This window comes from Pseudorasbora parva, chromosome 25 (genome assembly GCF_024679245.1).
Source record: "Pseudorasbora parva isolate DD20220531a chromosome 25, ASM2467924v1, whole genome shotgun sequence".
Classification (NCBI taxonomy): Eukaryota; Metazoa; Chordata; class Actinopteri; order Cypriniformes; family Gobionidae; genus Pseudorasbora; species Pseudorasbora parva.
The window spans coordinates 6,440,842-6,460,089 of record NC_090196.1 but is presented as its reverse complement, the minus strand read 5'-3'; the positions used below and the strand labels follow the sequence as shown (position 1 = coordinate 6,460,089).

Below are 19,248 nucleotides of genomic sequence, written 5' to 3'. Positions count from 1 at the left end.
CTATGGAGGCTTATTTCTTTTTTTGCCACCACAGAGACGTTTTCATTTTTTTTATTACCTCCGATACAGTCCTCTTTACACCTACGTGCATTGATCTTCTCCGTTATTTCCTCCCACTGTTTATTCTTTTTGGCCGCAGTTATTTGGGGATTGAGTTTGCTTTTTAAAATTGCCCTTCTTTTCCCATATTCATCCAGAAGGATACATTTCTCCTCCTCTGTCCAATTTGGCTTTCTTTTTTTTGTTTTCTTTATCAATATCTATTGTAGGCCTATCCATTGTTTTACAGTTCCTATAGGTTAATGTGTACAGTAGCGTGTCTATGGCAACAATAGAATTTTATAACGGTAAAACCTGGGTCGCAGTCGTGAAACACTTACGCCGCATTCACACGGGGCGTAGGCGTTAACGCTTCCCATTTACTTTGAATGGGTGACATCATCCGTTGCCGAACTGAATTGTGGGTTCCGTCGCGGCGCTTCACTCGCGTTGCAAGCGGCAGAAGTTGAAGATTTCTCAACTTTTCAAGCGCCAGCGCAGGCGTCATCCAATCAGATCGCCGTATGCAAATATCCTACAGCAGACGCTAGCCAATTGCGTTCATTACTGCTCCGTGAACCATCCAGACCATGGACCGTTAAAAATCCAGACGCAGCTCCTGGACCACTACGTGATATTCTTCCCGCTGTCGGCGCTTTTTCAGGATTTAATGTACTTAACAGCTTCGTGCACCTGTACAGTGCGCTGACAACAACTACACGGGCAATCGCACTCGCACATACAACCAAAAAAGGCGCTTTTTTGTGTTGTGTTTTGGTCCAAGCGGCAAGTTAATGTGATTGGCTGTTGTCACTATGACGATCGCGTCAGCACCCAGCTTCAGCCACGCCCTCCGTCAAGCGTTAACGCCTACGCCCCGTGTGAATGCGGCGTTAGTGGTGTCCCTTACCTAAGAGAACCGTTTAAGGGATTATATGCAACACCCTTAAATCATTCCCTTAGATAAGGGGAAATCACGACTTAAGTATCATACTTAAGGGAAAAACTTAAGGTGTTTTATGCAACCGGGCACCGATGTATGGGTTTAAGGGTAAAATATCTATATTTAATAAACACATCTGTTGAAACTTTTATGTCATTAAAGTATAGGTTTGCTCGTCAGCACACTTGGAGTACACTTTTTAACACTTGTTGTAGTACTACCCTCCCACACCTGCAGGTAATGGATATGTGTGTGAGAAAGAACAAAAAAAAAGTCAAAAGTTAAAAAACAAAAGAAAGTCCCAGGTATATGCCTGAGGAAGATCATGGATGAAACATTGCAAATTAAACTATTTTTGATACTTTTATAAGTAGATAGTGAGCAGGGAAGAGACGTTACAAACGTGAGAATAGGCACTTCGGGCCTGTGAGCAGCACCTTAGCAACCACTCAGATTATCCTTAGTGATGCAACTAAAACCTAGAAACAACCCAACGTAGTGTCATGGCAGTGACTTCTGCACAGTGCAAGCACCACTCACATTTTCTTTGCAAAATGTTTAGTCTAGATGAGAATTTGGACTTTCAAAGTGAAAAACAGAACAAATCAGAAACAGGAGGCAATGAATAAACAAGCACTTTAATGAGATTTCACTCATGCTTTCGGTCTTATTCAGAGGTTTGAGTATCAGAGGAGTCATTGTGGGATCTGAGAGCCTGGGCAAACATTCCATATTTAACACACACACACACACACACACACACTCACACACACACACACACACACCTCATATCTGTGCCGCTTAAGTAACCTAAGAGGCTTTCCTTGCCATTAATGCTTGGATAACACACGTCTCCTTCCAATAAAAATAATGGATAGTGCGGTGGATGATATACAAACCTACCAAGTACCATCATTTTGGAATGACCTATCGCGAGAGGACAATACGTTTTAGTCGCATACCTGCGGCTATGGAAACACTGTCATTTTGCAATAGTTTTTTATCGACATTTAAGAAATATCGCAAAAGTTTTTGGCAAATCTGTAATGGAAACGCGGCTACTGGAAGCAATATTATTTCTTAAAATGCTCTTAGGTTTCATAAATGATAGCAATCGAAATTTGTCTGTCTTCAATTTCGCAATTTCCAAAATCGTAATTGATTGCTTCCCTGTAATATTCAGGTGTTTTCAATACTCACTCCATCAGGCATTCTTAAGTATGTATACTTTTTGACTACATCCTCCACAGATAGTCCTTCTATGATTTCTCAACGTCTCCAGGAGAATGTTCGTGCTATGTGGTCTTTGACAGTTGAGATGTCTGGATGTCTTCCGATATTTGCTTCGTAGAATGTTCACATGAGCCTTAGACATTAAATCCTCCCCAACACAAGTTTCATTTGTCAGAACAACATAATTTAAAATTTTACAATTTTTTCTTATCCATGTTCATGTTACTTGCTTAGCTGAACAATAAGAAAAGGTACAGGATTGATTTTAGACTCTATCCAATTTAGCACAAATTTATCTTTGTTCTGCTGCATGTGCCCAATCCTAAAACTTATCTGCCCCATATCATGAATTGTCTCTTTGCAAAGTCTGCATCACATTTTTACAATTAAACAAAACAATTCATAAAGGTCATCCTGAAATGATCAGACACATTTTGTGTAAGGTTTATGAGGAAAGCTTCTCTTAGAAGGTTAGAAAGTGACATTACACAGTGAAAGTCTGAATATATTTTCTGCTTTACAATGTTTAAACAGCAGAGGGTATCAGAGCCTTCAAAAACAATCCTCAATTATCTTTAAACAGCCGGTTAGTTTCCCAGGTGAACAATGTTTCATTCAATTAGTTATTTCCTCTAATTGGACTGATGAAGGCCTATAAAATATACTACTCTTCATCTCCGTGTATGCTTGGTATTGAAACCTCTCTATAGTGGTGTGAAACCGTGAATGTTGGAGTTTTGCTGTTACTCACAAGTTTTTTTTTGGTTTGTTTGCCATGGATCAAGGGTGTAAAGGGTGAGTCTATTCATTCAAATTATGTTTGTGAACTATTTTGCAAATATTGTTTTTATATTTATCTCTCTTTTTTGTTTGTTTTTAATGCTTGTAGGTTACCCTTGTTGATAAACTTCCTGCTTTTGAGTAATGCTTTTGGTTTTGGAGGTAAGGCTTCTTGTTTTGTTAAGGATTAAATCTGTGAGGTTTGTCTACAAAATCTTCTATTTTGTCCAATTCATAGATGGAGCTTATGCAAATGCTCACCACCCTTGGGGTCAACTTCCTGGCAATATGTTCTCACCTCGTGCAGTCCAGTCTTCTGTGTCAGAGATCCCTGTGTCTGGGAATTTGCCTAAAGAAGTGGGCTCTAGCGTATTTGCTAACAGACCCCTGAAAAGGTTGAGCTTATTCCAGTTTGTTAAAGGTCATGTTTCCAGCTGGCCTGAATCAACGCCCCCTGCTCAAACCGCTCCAAGCAGCTCCGGTTTAGCTTCCTTGCCTCAACCCTTAAATGAACAGCAAGCAGGCAGTTTGACATCACTCCAGGGCTCCTCTGGATCAACCATTACAGATACTGCTAGTGTTTCTATACCAGGAGAAAGTACTAGTTACCCTGTTGGACTTGGCACTGCTGGCTTGTCTACTAGTAATCTGAGCTCCCCTGGTTTGTACATGTCCAGCTCCCAGGAAGCTTCTGGTACTCAAGCCACGTCATCTGTGTTCCTTCAGGAGAGCATCTCTAACAACAGTTCATCTGCTGCAGGTGCCAGTTCAATCTCTCAAGGTAACTCTGGACCACTTTCAGAAGGCTCTGATCAATCCATCTTCTCTCAGGGTCAAAGCAGTTACAGTAGTTTGTCTCTGTCTCAAGGTGCCTTGAGTCCCTATTCCCCAGACTCCTATAACAAGCTCAGTTCTTCTGTTTCTAGTCAGTCTACCAGTGATCAGGGTACCCCCAGTCTGTATGACTCTAGCTCTCAGGGTAGTTCTGTCAGTTTGTTGGGAGCTTCTGGCACTTCCATTCAAGTTTTGTCACCCCAATCCCAAATCTCTAACCAGCTTTTGCCCTCACCCTTGGAGGTTTCTAGCCCATTTACTAATAGTCAAGCTTCACATTCAAATGGTCCCGCTTCACCTCTAGACCCTCAGGGCAGTCTCTCTCTCGGCTTTTTGTCTACCCAGAGTCAGGGCTTTGCTTCCACCTCTCAGGGCAGCTCTGGGCCTGAGTTGTCTGGAAGTTCTTATACCCAGCCAACAAGTAGCCCTGGTGCTTCGTTTGGAGCCTCTACTGGTTTTGCCTCTCAAGAAGGGAACGGCACTTCCAGTGGTTCTGTCCATCCTCAAGGTACCACAAGCCAGTCTTCCCCTGGGTCTCCATCCTCCTATTCAAGTGTCTTCCTATCCTCACCCCAAGGTGCTGCCAATCAGTCTGCTACAGTCCAGAGTTCACGGAAGCAGTTTACCTCTAGCTATGGCACCCAGTCATGGGGATCACTCAAGCCTCAAGGTACCACAAGTCTGTTTGCCCCTGGGTCTCCATCCTCATTGTCTGCTACAGTCCAGAGTTCACGGAAGCAGTTTACCTCTAGCTATGGCAGCCAGTCAGGGGGATCACTCCAGCCTCAAGGTACCACAAGTTCTCTTGCCCCTGGGTCCCCATCCTCATTGTCTGCTACAGTCCAGAGTTCACGGAAGCAGTTCACCTCTAGCTATGGCACCCAGTCATGGGGATCACTCAAGCCTCAAGGTACCACAAGTCTGTTTTCCACTGGGTCTCCATCCTCCTTTTCAAGTGCATCACTATCCTCACCCCAAGGTGCTGACAATCAGTCTGCTACAGTCCAGAGTTCATGGAAGCAGTTCACCTCTAGCTATGGCCCCTTGACAGGGTCATCTATGCTATTAAACCTGCAGGGCAGCACCACTTATGATGGACCACTCAAGCCTCAAGGTACTACAAGTTTCTTTTCCACTGGGTCTCCATCCTCATTGTCTGGTACAGTCCAGAGTTCACAGAAGCAGTTAACCTCTAGCTATGGCACCCAGTCAGGGGGATCACTCCAGCCTCAAGGTACCACAAGTTCTCTTGCCCCTGGGTCTCCATCCTCATTGTCTGCTACAGTCCAGAGTTCACGGAAGCAGTTTACCACTAGCTATGGCACCCAGTCAGGGTCCTCTAAACTACTAAACCTGCAGGGCAGTACAGCCTATGGTGGATCACTCCAGCCTCAAGGTACCACAAGTTCTCTTGCCCCTGGGTCCCCATCCTCATTGTCTGCTACAGTCCAGAGTTCACGGAAGCAGTTTACCTCTAGCTATGGCACCCAGTCAGGGGGATCACTCCAGCCTCAAGGTACCACAATTTCTCTTGCCCCTGGGTCCCCATCCTCATTGTCTGCTACAATCCAGAGTTCACGGAAGCAGTTTACTACTAGCTATGGCACCCAGTCAGGGTCCTCTAAACCACTAAACCTGCAGGGCAGTACAGCCTATGGTGGTGCACTCCAGCCTCAAGGTACCACAAGTTCTCTTGCCCCTGGGTCCCCATCCTCATTGTCTGCTACAGTCCAGAGTTCACAGAAGCAGTTTACCTCTAGCTATGGCACCCAGTCAGGGGGATCACTCCAGCCTCAAGGTACCACAAGTTCTCTTGCCCCTGGGTCTCCATCCTCATTGTCTGCTACAATCCAGAGTTCACGGAAGCAGTTTACTACTAGCTATGGCACCCAGTCAGGGTCCTCTAAACCACTAAACCTGCAGGGCAGTACAGCCTATGGTGGATCACTCCAGCCTCAAGGTACCACAAGTTCTCTTGCCCCTGGGTCTCCATCCTCATTGTCTGCTACAATCCAGAGTTCACGGAAGCAGTTTACTACTATCTATGGCACCCAGTCAGGGGGATCACTCCAGCCTCAAGGTACCACAAGTTCTCTTGCCCCTGGGTCCCCATCTTCATTGTCTGCTACAGTCCAGAGTTCACGGAAGCAGTTTACCTCTAGCTATGGCACCCAGTCAGGGGGATCACTCCAGCCTCAAGGTACCACAAGTTCTCTTGCCCCTGGGTCTCCATCCTCATTGTCTGCTACAGTCCAGAGTTCACGGAAGCAGTTTACCACTAGCTATGGCACCCAGTCAGGGTCCTCTAAACTACTAAACCTGCAGGGCAGTACAGTCTATGGTGGATCAATCCAGCCTCAAGGTACCACAAGTTCTCTTGCCCCTGGGTCTCCATCCTCATTGTCTGCTACAGTCCAGAGTTCACAGAAGCAGTTTACCTCTAGCTATGGCACCCAGTCAGGGGGATCACTCCAGCCTCAAGGTACCACAAGTTCTCTTGCCCCTGGGTCCCCATCATCATTGTCTGCTACAGTCCAGAGTTCACGGAAGCAGTTTACCTCTAGCTATGGCACCCAGTCAGGGGGATCACTCCAGCCTCAAGGTACCACAAGTTCTCTTGCCCCTGGGTCCCCATCCTCATTGTCTGCTACAGTCCAGAGTTCACAGAAGCAGTTTACCTCTAGCTATGGCACCCAGTCAGGGGGATCACTCCAGCCTCAAGGTACCACACGTTCTCTTGCCCCTGGGTCCCCATCCTCATTGTCTGCTACAGTCCAGAATTCACGGAAGCAGTTTACTACTAGCTATGGTACCCAGTCAGGGTCCTCTAAACTACTAAACCTGCAGGGCAGTACAGCCTATGGTGGATCACTCCAGCCTCAAGGTACCACAAGTTCTCTTGCCCCTGGGTCTCCATCCTCATTATCTGCTACAATCCAGAGTTCACGGAAGCAGTTTACTACTAGCTATGGCACCCAGTCAGGGGGATCCCTCCAGCCTCAAGGTACCACAAGTTCTCTTGCCCCTGGGTCCCCATCCTCATTGTCTGCTACAAACCAGAGTTCACGGAAGCAGTTTACTACTATCTATGGCACCCAGTCAGGGGGATCACTCCAGCCTCAAGGTACCACAAGTTCTCTTGCCCCTGGGTCCGCATCTTCATTATCTGCTACAATCCAGAGTTCACGGAAGCAGTTTACTACTAGCTATGGCACCCAGTCAGGGGGATCCCTCCAGCCTCAAGGTACCACAAGTTCTCTTGCCCCTGGGTCCCCATCCTCATTGTCTGCTACAAACCAGAGTTCACGGAAGCAGTTTACTACTATCTATGGCACCCAGTCAGGGGGATCACTCCAGCCTCAAGGTACCACAAGTTCTCTTGCCCCTGGGTCCGCATCTTCATTGTCTGCTACAGTCCAGAGTTCACGGAAGCAGTTTACCTCTAGCTATGGCACCCAGTCAGGGTCTTCTAAACTACTAAACCTGCAGGGCAGTACAGCCTATGGTGGATCACTCCAGCCTCAAGGTACCACAAGTTCTCTTGCCCCTGGGTCTCCATCCTCATTGTCTGCTACAGTCCAGAGTTCACGGAAGCAGTTTACCTCTAGCTATGGCACCCAGTCAGGGGGATCACTCCAGCCTCAAGGCACCACAAGTTCTCTTGCCCCTGGGTCTCCATCCTCATTGTCTGCTACAATCCAGAGTTCACGGAAGCAGTTTACTACTAGCTATGGCACCCAGTCAGGGTCCTCTAAACCACTAAACCTGCAGGGCAGTACAGCCTATGGTGGATCACTCCAGCCTCAAGGTACCACAAGTTCTCTTGCCCCTGGGTCTCCATCCTCATTGTCTGCTACAATCCAGAGTTCACGGAAGCAGTTTACTACTAGCTATGGCACCCAGTCAGGGTCCTCTAAACCACTAAACCTGCAGGGCAGTACAGCCTATGGTGGATCACTCCAGCCTCAAGGTACCACAAGTTCTCTTGCCCCTGGGTCTCCATCCTCATTGTCTGCTACAATCCAGAGTTCACGGAAGCAGTTTACTACTATCTATGGCACCCAGTCAGGGGGATCACTCCAGCCTCAAGGTACCACAAGTTCTCTTGCCCCTGGGTCCCCATCTTCATTGTCTGCTACAGTCCACAGTTCACGGAAGCAGTTTACCTCTAGCTATGGCACCCAGTCAGGGGGATCACTCCAGCCTCAAGGTACCACAAGTTCTCTTGCCCCTGGGTCTCCATCCTCATTGTCTGCTACAGTCCAGAGTTCACGGAAGCAGTTTACCACTAGCTATGGCACCCAGTCAGGGTCCTCTAAACTACTAAACCTGCAGGGCAGTACAGTCTATGGTGGATCAATCCAGCCTCAAGGTACCACAAGTTCTCTTGCCCCTGGGTCTCCATCCTCATTGTCTGCTACAGTCCAGAGTTCACGGAAGCAGTTTACCTCTAGCTATGGCACCCAGTCAGGGGGATCACTCCAGCCTCAAGGTACCACAAGTTCTCTTGCCCCTGGGTCCCCATCCTCATTGTCTGCTACAGTCCAGAGTTCACGGAAGCAGTTTACTACTAGCTATGGTACCCAGTCAGGGTCCTCTAAACTACTAAACCTGCAGGGCAGTACAGCCTATGGTGGATCACTCCAGCCTCAAGGTACCACAAGTTCTCTTGCCCCTGGGTCTCCATCCTCATTATCTGCTACAGTCCAGAGTTCACGGAAGCAGTTTACTACTAGCTATGGCACCCAGTCAGGGGGATCACTCCAGCCTCAAGGTACCACAAGTTCTCTTGCCCCTGGGTCCCCATCCTCATTGTCTGCTACAAACCAGAGTTCACGGAAGCAGTTTACTACTATCTATGGCACCCAGTCAGGGGGATCACTCCAGCCTCAAGGTACCACAAGTTCTCTTGCCCCTGGGTCCCCATCCTCATTGTCTGCTACAGTCCAGAGTTCACGGAAGCAGTTTACCTCTAGCTATGGCACCCAGTCAGGGGGATCACTCCAGCCTCAAGGTACCACAATTTCTCTTGCCCCTGGGTCTCCATCCTCATTGTCTGCTACAATCCAGAGTTCACAGAAGCAGTTTACAACTAGCTATGGCACCCAGTCAGGGTCCTCTAAACCACTAAACCTGCAGGGCAGTACAGCCTATGGTGGATCACTCCAGCCTCAAGGTACCACAAGTTCTCTTGCCCCTGGGTCCCCATCCTCATTGTCTGCTACAGTCCAGAGTTCACGCAAGCAGTTTACCTCTAGCTATGGCACCCAGTCAGGGGGATCACTCCAGCCTCAAGGTACCACAAGTTCTCTTGCCCCTGGGTCCCCATCCTCATTGTCTGCTACAGTCCAGAGTTCACGCAAGCAGTTTACCTCTAGCTATGGCACCCAGTCAGGGGGATCACTCCAGCCTCAAGGTACCACAAGTTCTCTTGCCCCTGGGTCTCCATCCTCATTGTCTGCTACAGTCCAGAGTTCACGCAAGCAGTTTACCTCTAGCTATGGCACCCAGTCAGGGGGATCACTCCAGCCTCAAGGTACCACAAGTTCTCTTGCCCCTGGGTCTCCATCCTCATTGTCTGCTACAGTCCAGAGTTCACGGAAGCAGTTTACCTCTAGCTATGGCACCCAGTCAGGGGGATCACTCCAGCCTCAAGGTACCACAAGTTCTCTTGCCCCTGGGTCTCCATCCTCATTATCTGCTACAATCCAGAGTTCACGGAAGCAGTTTACTACTAGCTATGGCACCCAGTCAGGGGGATCACTCCAGCCTCAAGGTACCACAAGTTCTCTTGCCCCTGGGTCTCCATCCTCATTGTCTGCTACAGTCCAGAGTTCACGGAAGCAGTTTACCTCTAGCTATGGCACCCAGTCAGGGGGATCACTCCAGCCTCAAGGTACCACAAGTTCTCTTGCCCCTGGGTCTCCATCCTCATTATCTGCTACAATCCAGAGTTCACGGAAGCAGTTTACTACTAGCTATGGCACCCAGTCAGGGGGATCACTCCAGCCTCAAGGTACCACAAGTTCTCTTGCCCCTGGGTCTCCATCCTCATTGTCTGCTACAGTCCAGAGTTCACGGAAGCAGTTTACCACTAGCTATGGCACCCAGTCAGGGTCCTCTAAACTGCTAAACCTGCAGGGCAGTACAGTCTATGGTGGATCACTCCAGCCTCAAGGTACCACAAGTTCTCTTGCCCCTGGGTCTCCATCCTCCCACCCAAGTGTATCACCATCCTCACCTCAAGGTTTTGCCAGCCAAGAATTTCAAACTTATGCTGTGGCCCAAAACCAGAAGTCTCAAAGATGGCCACCGTCAGAACGTACTCAAACATCAGGTGCAGCTGTTTCACAAGGAGCGTCCAGTGTTTCTGAGCTCCTGAGTAGCTCTGGCTTACTGTTTAACCAGAATGCCCTTGCTTCCAAACCATCTCATAGCTCTTCCTCAAGCCGCTACTATGTCAAGGGCAAGTGACTCTAGAAACCTGTCACAATGCTTGGTGATTTCTTCCAGATTGAAGTCTAATAAATGTTTTAAAGCAATCTTTTTTTACTTGTGCCTTTTTTTTTTCACCCTCTATCTTGGGTTTATCACAGTAAACAGAAAATGACAGTTTAAGTTTCTCTGAAATGTATTGTAAGGAAACTAAAAAGACTCTGCAATTGCTATAACTGATTTTGTTAAAATATTGGTGACCACTATCTGCTTCAATTTGAAACATGAGGTACTCAAGTGAAATCAATGACTATTCTCTGATCACAACCAGCTGGGTGTACATTTTCCCACTTGCCACACAGCACCTTGTCTTAAATTAAACATGAAATATTGTTTAGAGTTAATTTTATTAGCTTTTAGGCAAAGCTTCTGCAAGGAAGAGCAGTTCCGAACTGCTATAAACCTTTTGCTGAATTATTTGAATTTTCACCATATGTTAAAATCAATGCAAAAAGGTATGGTACACAAGAATTAGCCCATGATTTACTCACCCTCAAGTCATCCTAGGTGTAAATAACAATCTTTTTCGCTGAATTTAATCTGAGATCTATTTAAAGTTCTGGCTAATCCAAGCACTATAATAGCAGTTAGTTGTAGCTTTGTTTTTGAAGTCTCTAAAATGCAGCTGTCCATCAAATGTGCTTCACACAGCTCTGGGGGCTCCTGAATCAAACTGTGTAAGAAAAATATTCATATTCAATAGCTCTGGCTGATTGCCTTCTGTGGGAAAGTGTTGAAAGTGCCGCCTTGTAATTCAAGATACTTGCGCTATATCTGATGACCAGGGGTGCTTTCAACACTTTTCCCATCAATTGAACATGAAATGCAATTGGCTGAAACATTAATTTATAAAGTTAGAAGTATGTATATTTTTCTTACACAAACTTATTGATTTGCATCAGAAGGCCTTTATTAACCCCCAGAGCTGTGTGGAGCACGTTATTTGACGGACAGATGCAGTTTTTATGGACTTCAAAAATGTCTACAACTGTTGCCATTAAAAAGTTTGGATTAGCCAGGACTTTTTAAATATAACTGATTTTATTTGTCTGAAAGAAGAATGTCATATACACCTAGGATGACTTGAGGGTGAGTAAATCGTGGGCTAATTTACATTTTTGGGTGAACACCTTGCAGTCTTCTTCCATTGTAACCCATGGTGGTTGTGTTTTAGTCACAAGATACAGACAGCAGACAGTCAACAACAGCAGAGTGACACGTTACGCATATAAGTAGTACCGGTCAAGATAACTCGTAGTACCCGGATGATCGGTGTGTTATTTAGTTTGGTGGTTGTAATCATATAATTCATATAATAATATGAAATAACTATGTCTGAATCCTGACTATTCGTAAAAATGTATGTGAGAATTACCAGAATGATGTACTAATTCTCATGAGATTTTGACATGTGTCTATTAATAGTGCATTCAACTATGCCTACTAGTAGGTGAAAACAATGTCAAAGGAGTAGTATTTCCAAGACCTCATTACCTGTAAAAGGATAGGTGAGAAGTTCCTGGATGATGTACTGCTTTTATCGAAGGTGCAAAGGATCGCAGTTGATCCGTGATCCGAACGTATCACTACCCACGGTTCGCCACGCACGTGACCCGCGGATTTATTGTGCTCTTTTTTTCAACTTGCGGATTAATCTGAATTGTTTAGCGATCGCAGAGTAAAAGACAGTTTCATTTGCCGATATTACTTTTTAAGTAATTTTGTTCCTTTAAACTCGATGCCGAGTTTCAGTGAAACTACACGCAGCATGTGTTCACGTGAAGGCATAATCAGTCAACAACAAAGTCTAGCGGATGAGCAGAAGAACTTGAAAAGCTTCCCGCATCATTCACATCGCATGAGAGCATTTTGGCTTACCCGTGAAATATAATGATGACGGAAGAAGGGTGGCGGACAAAACTGAAACAGTAGGTAACGTTAGTGTGGCAGCATGAGAAGGCCGTATAAAAGTGGCAATACATCGAGCATGGCTATCGCGACACCTGCTGATGCCCGTTTTACACACAGCGTAGTCTGTTTGCGGTGCGTTTTTTTTCCGTACCCATGTTAACAGATTACAGTTTTCACACTGCACGCAGTTTCGGTCCCTCAGTATGAAGTGCCGCGATCGTTTCTGCACTGAGTCTATTTTGCTGTGCTGAACGCGCTGAATTAAAGTAACATTGCACTGCCTGCATTAAAACAAACATGTTTTGATGCGAAACTCTAGTAATTGTGCCATATAATGTAAAGTGTACTTTGTTTCAAAGTCAACAAATGTTTTTTTGCCTTGGGTAAAGCAAGGAAAATTGCATTTAGATTTAGGTAAACAAGTGAAATAATAGAGAGCATTTCTTTCTTGGAGGTGGAAAAACAGTTCTTTATGACCTGCAGGATTTATTTAAAAAAGTTTTTTTAAAAATGAAAGAAAAAAAACGAGTTGGCTGTTTTTGTCTATTGTAAGTCTATACTAGGCTATATAAATATAAAGTAATGAATTAAATTAAACATTGTTTAAATGTATTGTTTAAACATGATATATATTTAAAAAAATGTGTATAAGTCTACAAAGAGAATTGCAATGATGACAAGCCATACCAACTTTTGAATTTTAAATAAAATAATAAATGTGTTAAACAGGCGTGAGAGGTCTTCTCTCTCCCCTGAGAATGTTGACATCCTAATCTTTTATTTTTATTTTTTTAATTTATGCTCAGGCCCATTTTCACATCACAGGTTGTGTTTTACACTTTAACAAGCTGGCTTTTTATTTTATATTTGTTAAAACCATAACCATATAGGTTATGCTAACACCAACATTTTTCATACAGTAAATTGAAAGCGAATAAAAAATAGTCTCCTCCCCCTTTTTTCTGATCCGAAAAATGATCCGATCCGTGACTCGTGATCCGTGATGTGATCTGAACCGTGAGTTTTGTGATCCGTTACACCACTACAATAGACAAACTTTTAGTTAATTTTTTTTTTGTGTGTGTGTATTTTGCATACATTCACATTTGGCTGAATGGCTCTGTGTTCTAAATAACCCATCCTTTTCAAGAACTCCATGAAAAGCCAAGACAGGGAACAGCAGCTTCTGGAGACAACCTCCCAAATTTCCAAGCTAGGAAGGCATCCTAAATCCTCTATTTAGAACAGAACATGCATCAATGACACAATTGACACTGATTAAATTAAACACAGTTAAGGAGGAGGTGGGTTGCAAAGCAGCATGCAGTGGAAGCAGCAAGCAGACAGACGGAACTAAAGAGTACAACATCCTGTTTGAGAGTTGCCAATTAAGTGCATGGGAATTGGATCAGCTGAAGAGCATCTATGAGTTAAATAACCACTCGTTACAACCGAGGTATGCAGCAAAGCATTTGTGAAGCCACAAAACAGTCGATCAGTCGAATGAGGCATCTATGTAAATATATAACTATGATCACGTCGGGTTTTTGACCCTACTTGACAGAGGTAATTTTCATTTTTGGGTGAACTAACCCTTTAAGAATTTGTCAGCAGTTTGTCATTAATATTGTGCGTAAGTAATGAGGTGGGCTAGCAATGCAATTCTTTCTGGGGTAATCTTAATTTTTTTTTAAGTAGTGTGTTACGATTCTATTATTAGATCGCATACATGCATCCTGTCACCCGGATTGGTGAAGAAATCCAGAAGCTGCTTGGTGAAGGATGGATTCGGTCAATCTCATAAAAAAATTTAGAATGTGAAGGCATGATTAACATTCAGTGCATCACTAGTCGTGTTTCCTTTACCCTTCAAATTGCGCAAATTGAAATTGCGAATTGAAAATACGCCCAATGGAAACGTGGCAATTTTGCAAAAACTCCCATATATCGCAAAAACGTTTTTATGCTCTCATGAGGTGGTTTTTCAGGCAATTCGAAAAAGGAAATTTTCGCAAAACTGCTATGGAAACTTTTTTTTTTCTCGCATTTACAGGTCACCTGGGCCCTCATTTATCAACAGTGCGTAGAATAGGTTCTATATTTCGTCGCATGACTGAAATTTAGATTGTGTCTAAGTACAAGAAAATCCGTGTTTATCAAACGTGCATACACGTTTGATACAGTTCTTACGCACATGAGTAAGCAATCGTTGTTGATAAATCCCACATGTGCGTAAGTGCCATGCTTGTTCACATTCACAGTCATTAGCATTCAGAAACGCCTCCAATGAACCATATATGGTGACAACACATCCCTTTAAATAGATTTTAAATTTTTTTTTTCCCTCACCGCAGTTATGGCAAAAAGAGGAACTTCACAAACACAAAATGAGTCAATCATTTTGACGTTGACGACAATAACGTTTAACAACAACAACAACAAATTTGCAACACAAATGATTATTTGTCTAGCAGAAAACAGAATGAAACACTTTTCTATTTACATAACTAAATTTGTCGGTTTATGATGGTGCTTTTATGGCGATGTGGGTGCAGTCTGTGGCTCCAATTCTGTTTGGAAATCTGGCGATAGCATGCATTTTGGCTTGTTGAGGATTTCAGTAAGGGAACTGTGGGTTAGGTCCAATGAAATTATTGCATCCAACATTTGTCACAACTGTCTTTTTTAGGGTTAGAAACCAATTACGCATAAATGACTTTATATCTATATCTATATATCCATCCATCCATGGATGCATCCATCCATCTATAGATAAAGATAGTCATTTTAAAGACAATGCATAATTTTATATATAAATTTAGTGTCAAATAAATTTAGCACAATCATTCGAATATACTCCCAGGTTTCAACTGATACAAAGCCATACGTTAATTGCTGAAGTAACCCTTTACATGCTGTTTTATGTGTAGTATCGCTGTTCTACCACTAGTTTCTCTGCGTAAGCATGCTCAGAGGTGTGCTTATATTTACACACATTTCTACGTATAAGTACAAGTTGGTAAATCCAACACTTTGCGTGAAACTGTTCTTACGCACTCACTACTACGCACAGAACTGTGCGTACGCACCCTTGATAAATGAGGGCCCTGGTGCGGTGACGCATTGCTCCCACATAAGGCCTATACATTATTGTTCCACTCAATTGTGTTAGTTTCGTAGTTAGGCTGTGTCGATTATTCATTACAGATGACAGTTTTTTTTGGAGAGAAGACGAGACAGAGTTCTTTATTAAACTCATAAAAGACAGTAGAATTACAGGAATACTGGATTCTAAACACAGAAATGGCACATTTTTGTGAAAGACACACACACACAGACACACGCACACACAGACACACTCACACACAGACACACGCACACACACACACACAGACATACACATACACACACACACACACACACACACACACCATATTTAATTTATCATCCTGGAGCAGTAATCAATCCTGGTTAGTCAGCTTTTGAGATTTCACTCTGTACATTTGTAAACCCTTTTAATTTTCTTATCTTTGCTATTTCATATTTGCATATTTATCAAGTTAATAACACTTCAGCAGACCGCGAGCAAACAACCTGTGTTACAGTTTTTTTCAGTCGCTAACAAGCGTTTGTCCAATCAGTTGTCACATTTTCAAAACTCTAAACACAATTAGCACAGCATCGGTCTTTTGTGGCCATACCATTCACACGTTTAATGTCGTTTTCACACAATATGCAGTCAGAGAACACATTTCCACAGTGCTTACATTTTCTTAACAGACAAGCTATACCTCCCAACAAAATTATGGATTGTTTTTGTTGTATTTACGAATGCTAACACACAACATCCCACAATAGCAAAAACAATATTCCAAACTTTAGATACAGTATAAAACCCCTGCTTCAGCAATGATATCAGTTAATATCTCAGCTGATAATAATTATATTCTCACTTGACATGTCAATATGTCAATAAGGTCCTACACCAATGCATGTCTAGCCTGGATGCCAGCCGAACTTAGCCCCGCCCACAAAAATTTTAGGTCAGGCAGTTCGGTCTGGCCTCGCTCCATAGAGGAGTAATTATCCCCGAACAGAAACTGATCGGACCAATGAAATCATCAGGGCGGGCTTTAGACGATGACGGACAGATGATCAACAGTACCGTAATCATCACGTCATCAAAGGGGCTTGGATTATAATTGTTTGAATCCTAAACGGAGAGCTTGTTTGTATCTGCATCACCATCACTATTTCTCTCAAAGATGATGATCATGTTGGGTAAGTACTCTGTGTATCATTAAATTATTTTACAACACTGGCAAAGATTGTGTATTCCAGCCTGATTTCAGCGCGCGTGCAGACAGGGTTGCCAAGTTTTTACAACAAAACGCGGCGACTACTAGGGGGGTTCTCTGGTGAAAAAATGGCGTTTGGGGGGTAAAATGTGTGTTAGTTTGGCAAGGTTGCCTGCTAAAATTTGCACTAATGGGTCTATATATCACATAATAGTCGCTTCAACCCGCAGACATACAAAACAACCCGCGGAAAAAACACGGACTTGGCATCACAGTGCAGTTGAGCTCTGTTGACATTTGACAATGCGTAGCTCCGTTGCTCTGATTGGTTGTAGGTCTGTCCAATTGAGGTCTTTCCTAGTTCGGTTGAAACACGCCTCATAATCACAGCCCAATGGAGCATCAGACTCATATTCTGACTAGAGCTGAGAATGACCACGTCAGGCTACAATATGTCAATAAGGTCATACACTAATGCATATGTAGAATGTTTTGTCCCTCTAAAGAATACAACATCTTCCACCCTCTGGGAGAAGAGGAAAGCTCCTCAATAATGAAATTTCAAAAATTCTAACTAAAATTGTGGAGGACCATGAGATTTTTGACAATATCGATAGCATTAGCCTCACAACCATTACGCGGACATTGTCCAAACACAGAGTGTGGATGAAGCAGCTCTACACTGTTCCCTTTGAGAGGAACAGTGAGAGAGTCAAGGAGCGCTATTCACCTTTCCTCAACCCCATAGAGGAGTTCTTTTCTGCATGGAGGTGGAAGGTTTATGACCATCAGCCACATGAGCAGATGTCTCTTCTTGAAGCCATGGATATTGGCTGCAGGGACATCACAGTTCATAACTGCCAAGGGTGGATCCGACATACCAAGTGGTCTTATCCCAGGTGCATCGACTTGGGTAATATCAGATGGGATGTTGATGAAAACATGAGACCTAACCCTGAAGATCGCAGAGATTAAACACAGTAATTTTGTGCTTTTTTTAGTGTCCCTCACCCCTCTCCAATTTTGCTGTTGTTTTTTGTTTCTAATGCTCTTCTGTGTTTCATGGATATTTTGTTCACTGTAAAAAAACCTTTTTCTGTTCTATCATACAGTGTATCTACTGTACCTCCTGCAGTAAAGAAGAAAAAAAACTGAATAGCTTTTTATTGTAATGCTTTTGAATGTGAACATGAGAACACTGTACATGTGGACAAACAGTTCCCAACCAAGAAATGTAGTGTAAAAATGGTGGATGCATGATTTGCATGCAAATACCGGTAAAACTGAAAAAAAGTGTTATTCTTTGATAGAATAATTCCATTTTGAGTCAGATTTCCAGTGTTTTGGTAAAGTTAGTGTGTGCAGAGAAAGATGTGTTCTATTTTGAAATGAAGAGTTAGTATATATTTAACAAAAGATGTTTGTGATAAGGAAATGATCCATTTGGCTAATTGTGTTTTGTAGGTGTTAGTCTGTGTTAAGAGTTTAGAAAAAGTATCTGAAGTATGGGAACGTGCTTGTTAGCAATTGAAAAAAACTGTAATAACTGTGAAAAAGGAATAGAACATTAAACATTTCTCAAATATTTTGGTCACAGTCAACCTTTTCACCATTTGTTGGCAATGCCAAGTTCTTCAGGCCGTATTCATATGCCTTCTTTGTTGAAGGCTCCAGAAATCTACTGAACTGAGAGTTTCTGCAAAGTTATATGTCAGACATCTGTGCAAACACACGGATGTGGATTCTCTCGTTTCCATTTCAGATCCAAGCGTACGAAGAAAGCGAGATGCTGTGTTAGCAAACCCTTCATCCAAAGCATGCTGGCGTTACTGAAACAGATATTCACATCCTGACCTGAAAAAACACTGAAGCAGTCACAGGCATTACCGTAACTGGGAGTTAAGGCAAATCTCCTCATCTTTCCTGATTTTCCAAGTTAAGGGGGGTGGGGGGGGGGGGGGGGGGGATGCTGTTTCATGCATACTGAGCTCTTTACACTGTTAAAGACTTGGATTCCCATCCTAAACATAGACAAAGTTTCAAAAACTAATGTTGATTGTTTGATGGAGTATTTCTGTGTCAAAAATACTCCTTCCGGTTTCTCACAAGTTTCAGAGAGTTTTTTTCGAGTATGGGTCGGCTTGACGTTAATAAGAACGGAAGGTCCTTGTATGGGCCGTACGGGCTCTTCTCCCGGTAGGGTGCGCGCGCGTGCGTGACTAGAGCGAGAGAGGAAATGCACGCCCGTAAACACCGCTCACTGCTGTCACAGGACTTCACCAAATCATACCAAAGAAGTGTGTTTTTGACGGAGCGGTCTCAGCGATAAAGGTTCAGTCCTGCTTTGGAAGCAGCCGGTGAGTAAAACTGCTTCAAATGTCTGTGCTGTTGCTTATCGTCGCGTGAGTAAACATCAGTAAACGTCACGATCGCGTGCTTCGTCATTCAAATGCGCTTACGGACTCCATTGCTGTTCTCTGTATAACGTTACACTAGTCTGACGTGTAAAACCGTTTTGCTTGCTACTGCTAAGGTTTAGTCGCATACAATAGTCCATAAACCGAATCATGTCCTCATAAACTGCGAGTAAAGACACACAAATGTTGACAGGCCACTAAATACAGTCCATACCACAGAGACGGACGTCCTGCTGTTGCTGTTTCTATTTCAGCCTCCGTATGATTCTGGATCATATATCTATTAGCTGAGATTGAT

General features: G+C 43.7%; 1 protein-coding gene across 13 annotated transcripts; it reads left to right on the top strand.

Annotated features, from left to right (window-relative positions):
• Nucleotides 1-2,893: 2,893 nt before the first annotated feature.
• On the top strand, nucleotides 2,894-10,371 carry LOC137064521 (pneumococcal serine-rich repeat protein-like). Of its 13 annotated transcripts, none has more exons than XM_067435910.1 (9): nucleotides 2,894-3,010; nucleotides 3,105-3,157; nucleotides 3,234-4,337; nucleotides 4,500-5,789; nucleotides 6,432-6,551; nucleotides 6,714-6,953; nucleotides 7,074-7,193; nucleotides 7,356-8,039; nucleotides 8,202-10,371. In XM_067435910.1, the coding sequence occupies exons 1-9, from the start codon at nucleotides 2,991-2,993 to the stop codon at nucleotides 10,301-10,303; spliced, it is 5,733 nt and encodes a 1,910-aa protein (XP_067292011.1). In that variant the 5' UTR covers nucleotides 2,894-2,990; the 3' UTR covers nucleotides 10,304-10,371. The 13 variants fall into 13 exon arrangements, with proteins under 13 accessions (XP_067292011.1, XP_067292017.1, XP_067292010.1 ...); XM_067435916.1 differs by having other exon boundaries at nucleotides 3,234-5,063; nucleotides 5,508-5,789; XM_067435909.1 differs by having other exon boundaries at nucleotides 3,234-5,789; nucleotides 7,356-7,799; nucleotides 7,920-8,039.
• The last annotated feature ends 8,877 nt before the right edge of the window (nucleotides 10,372-19,248 follow it).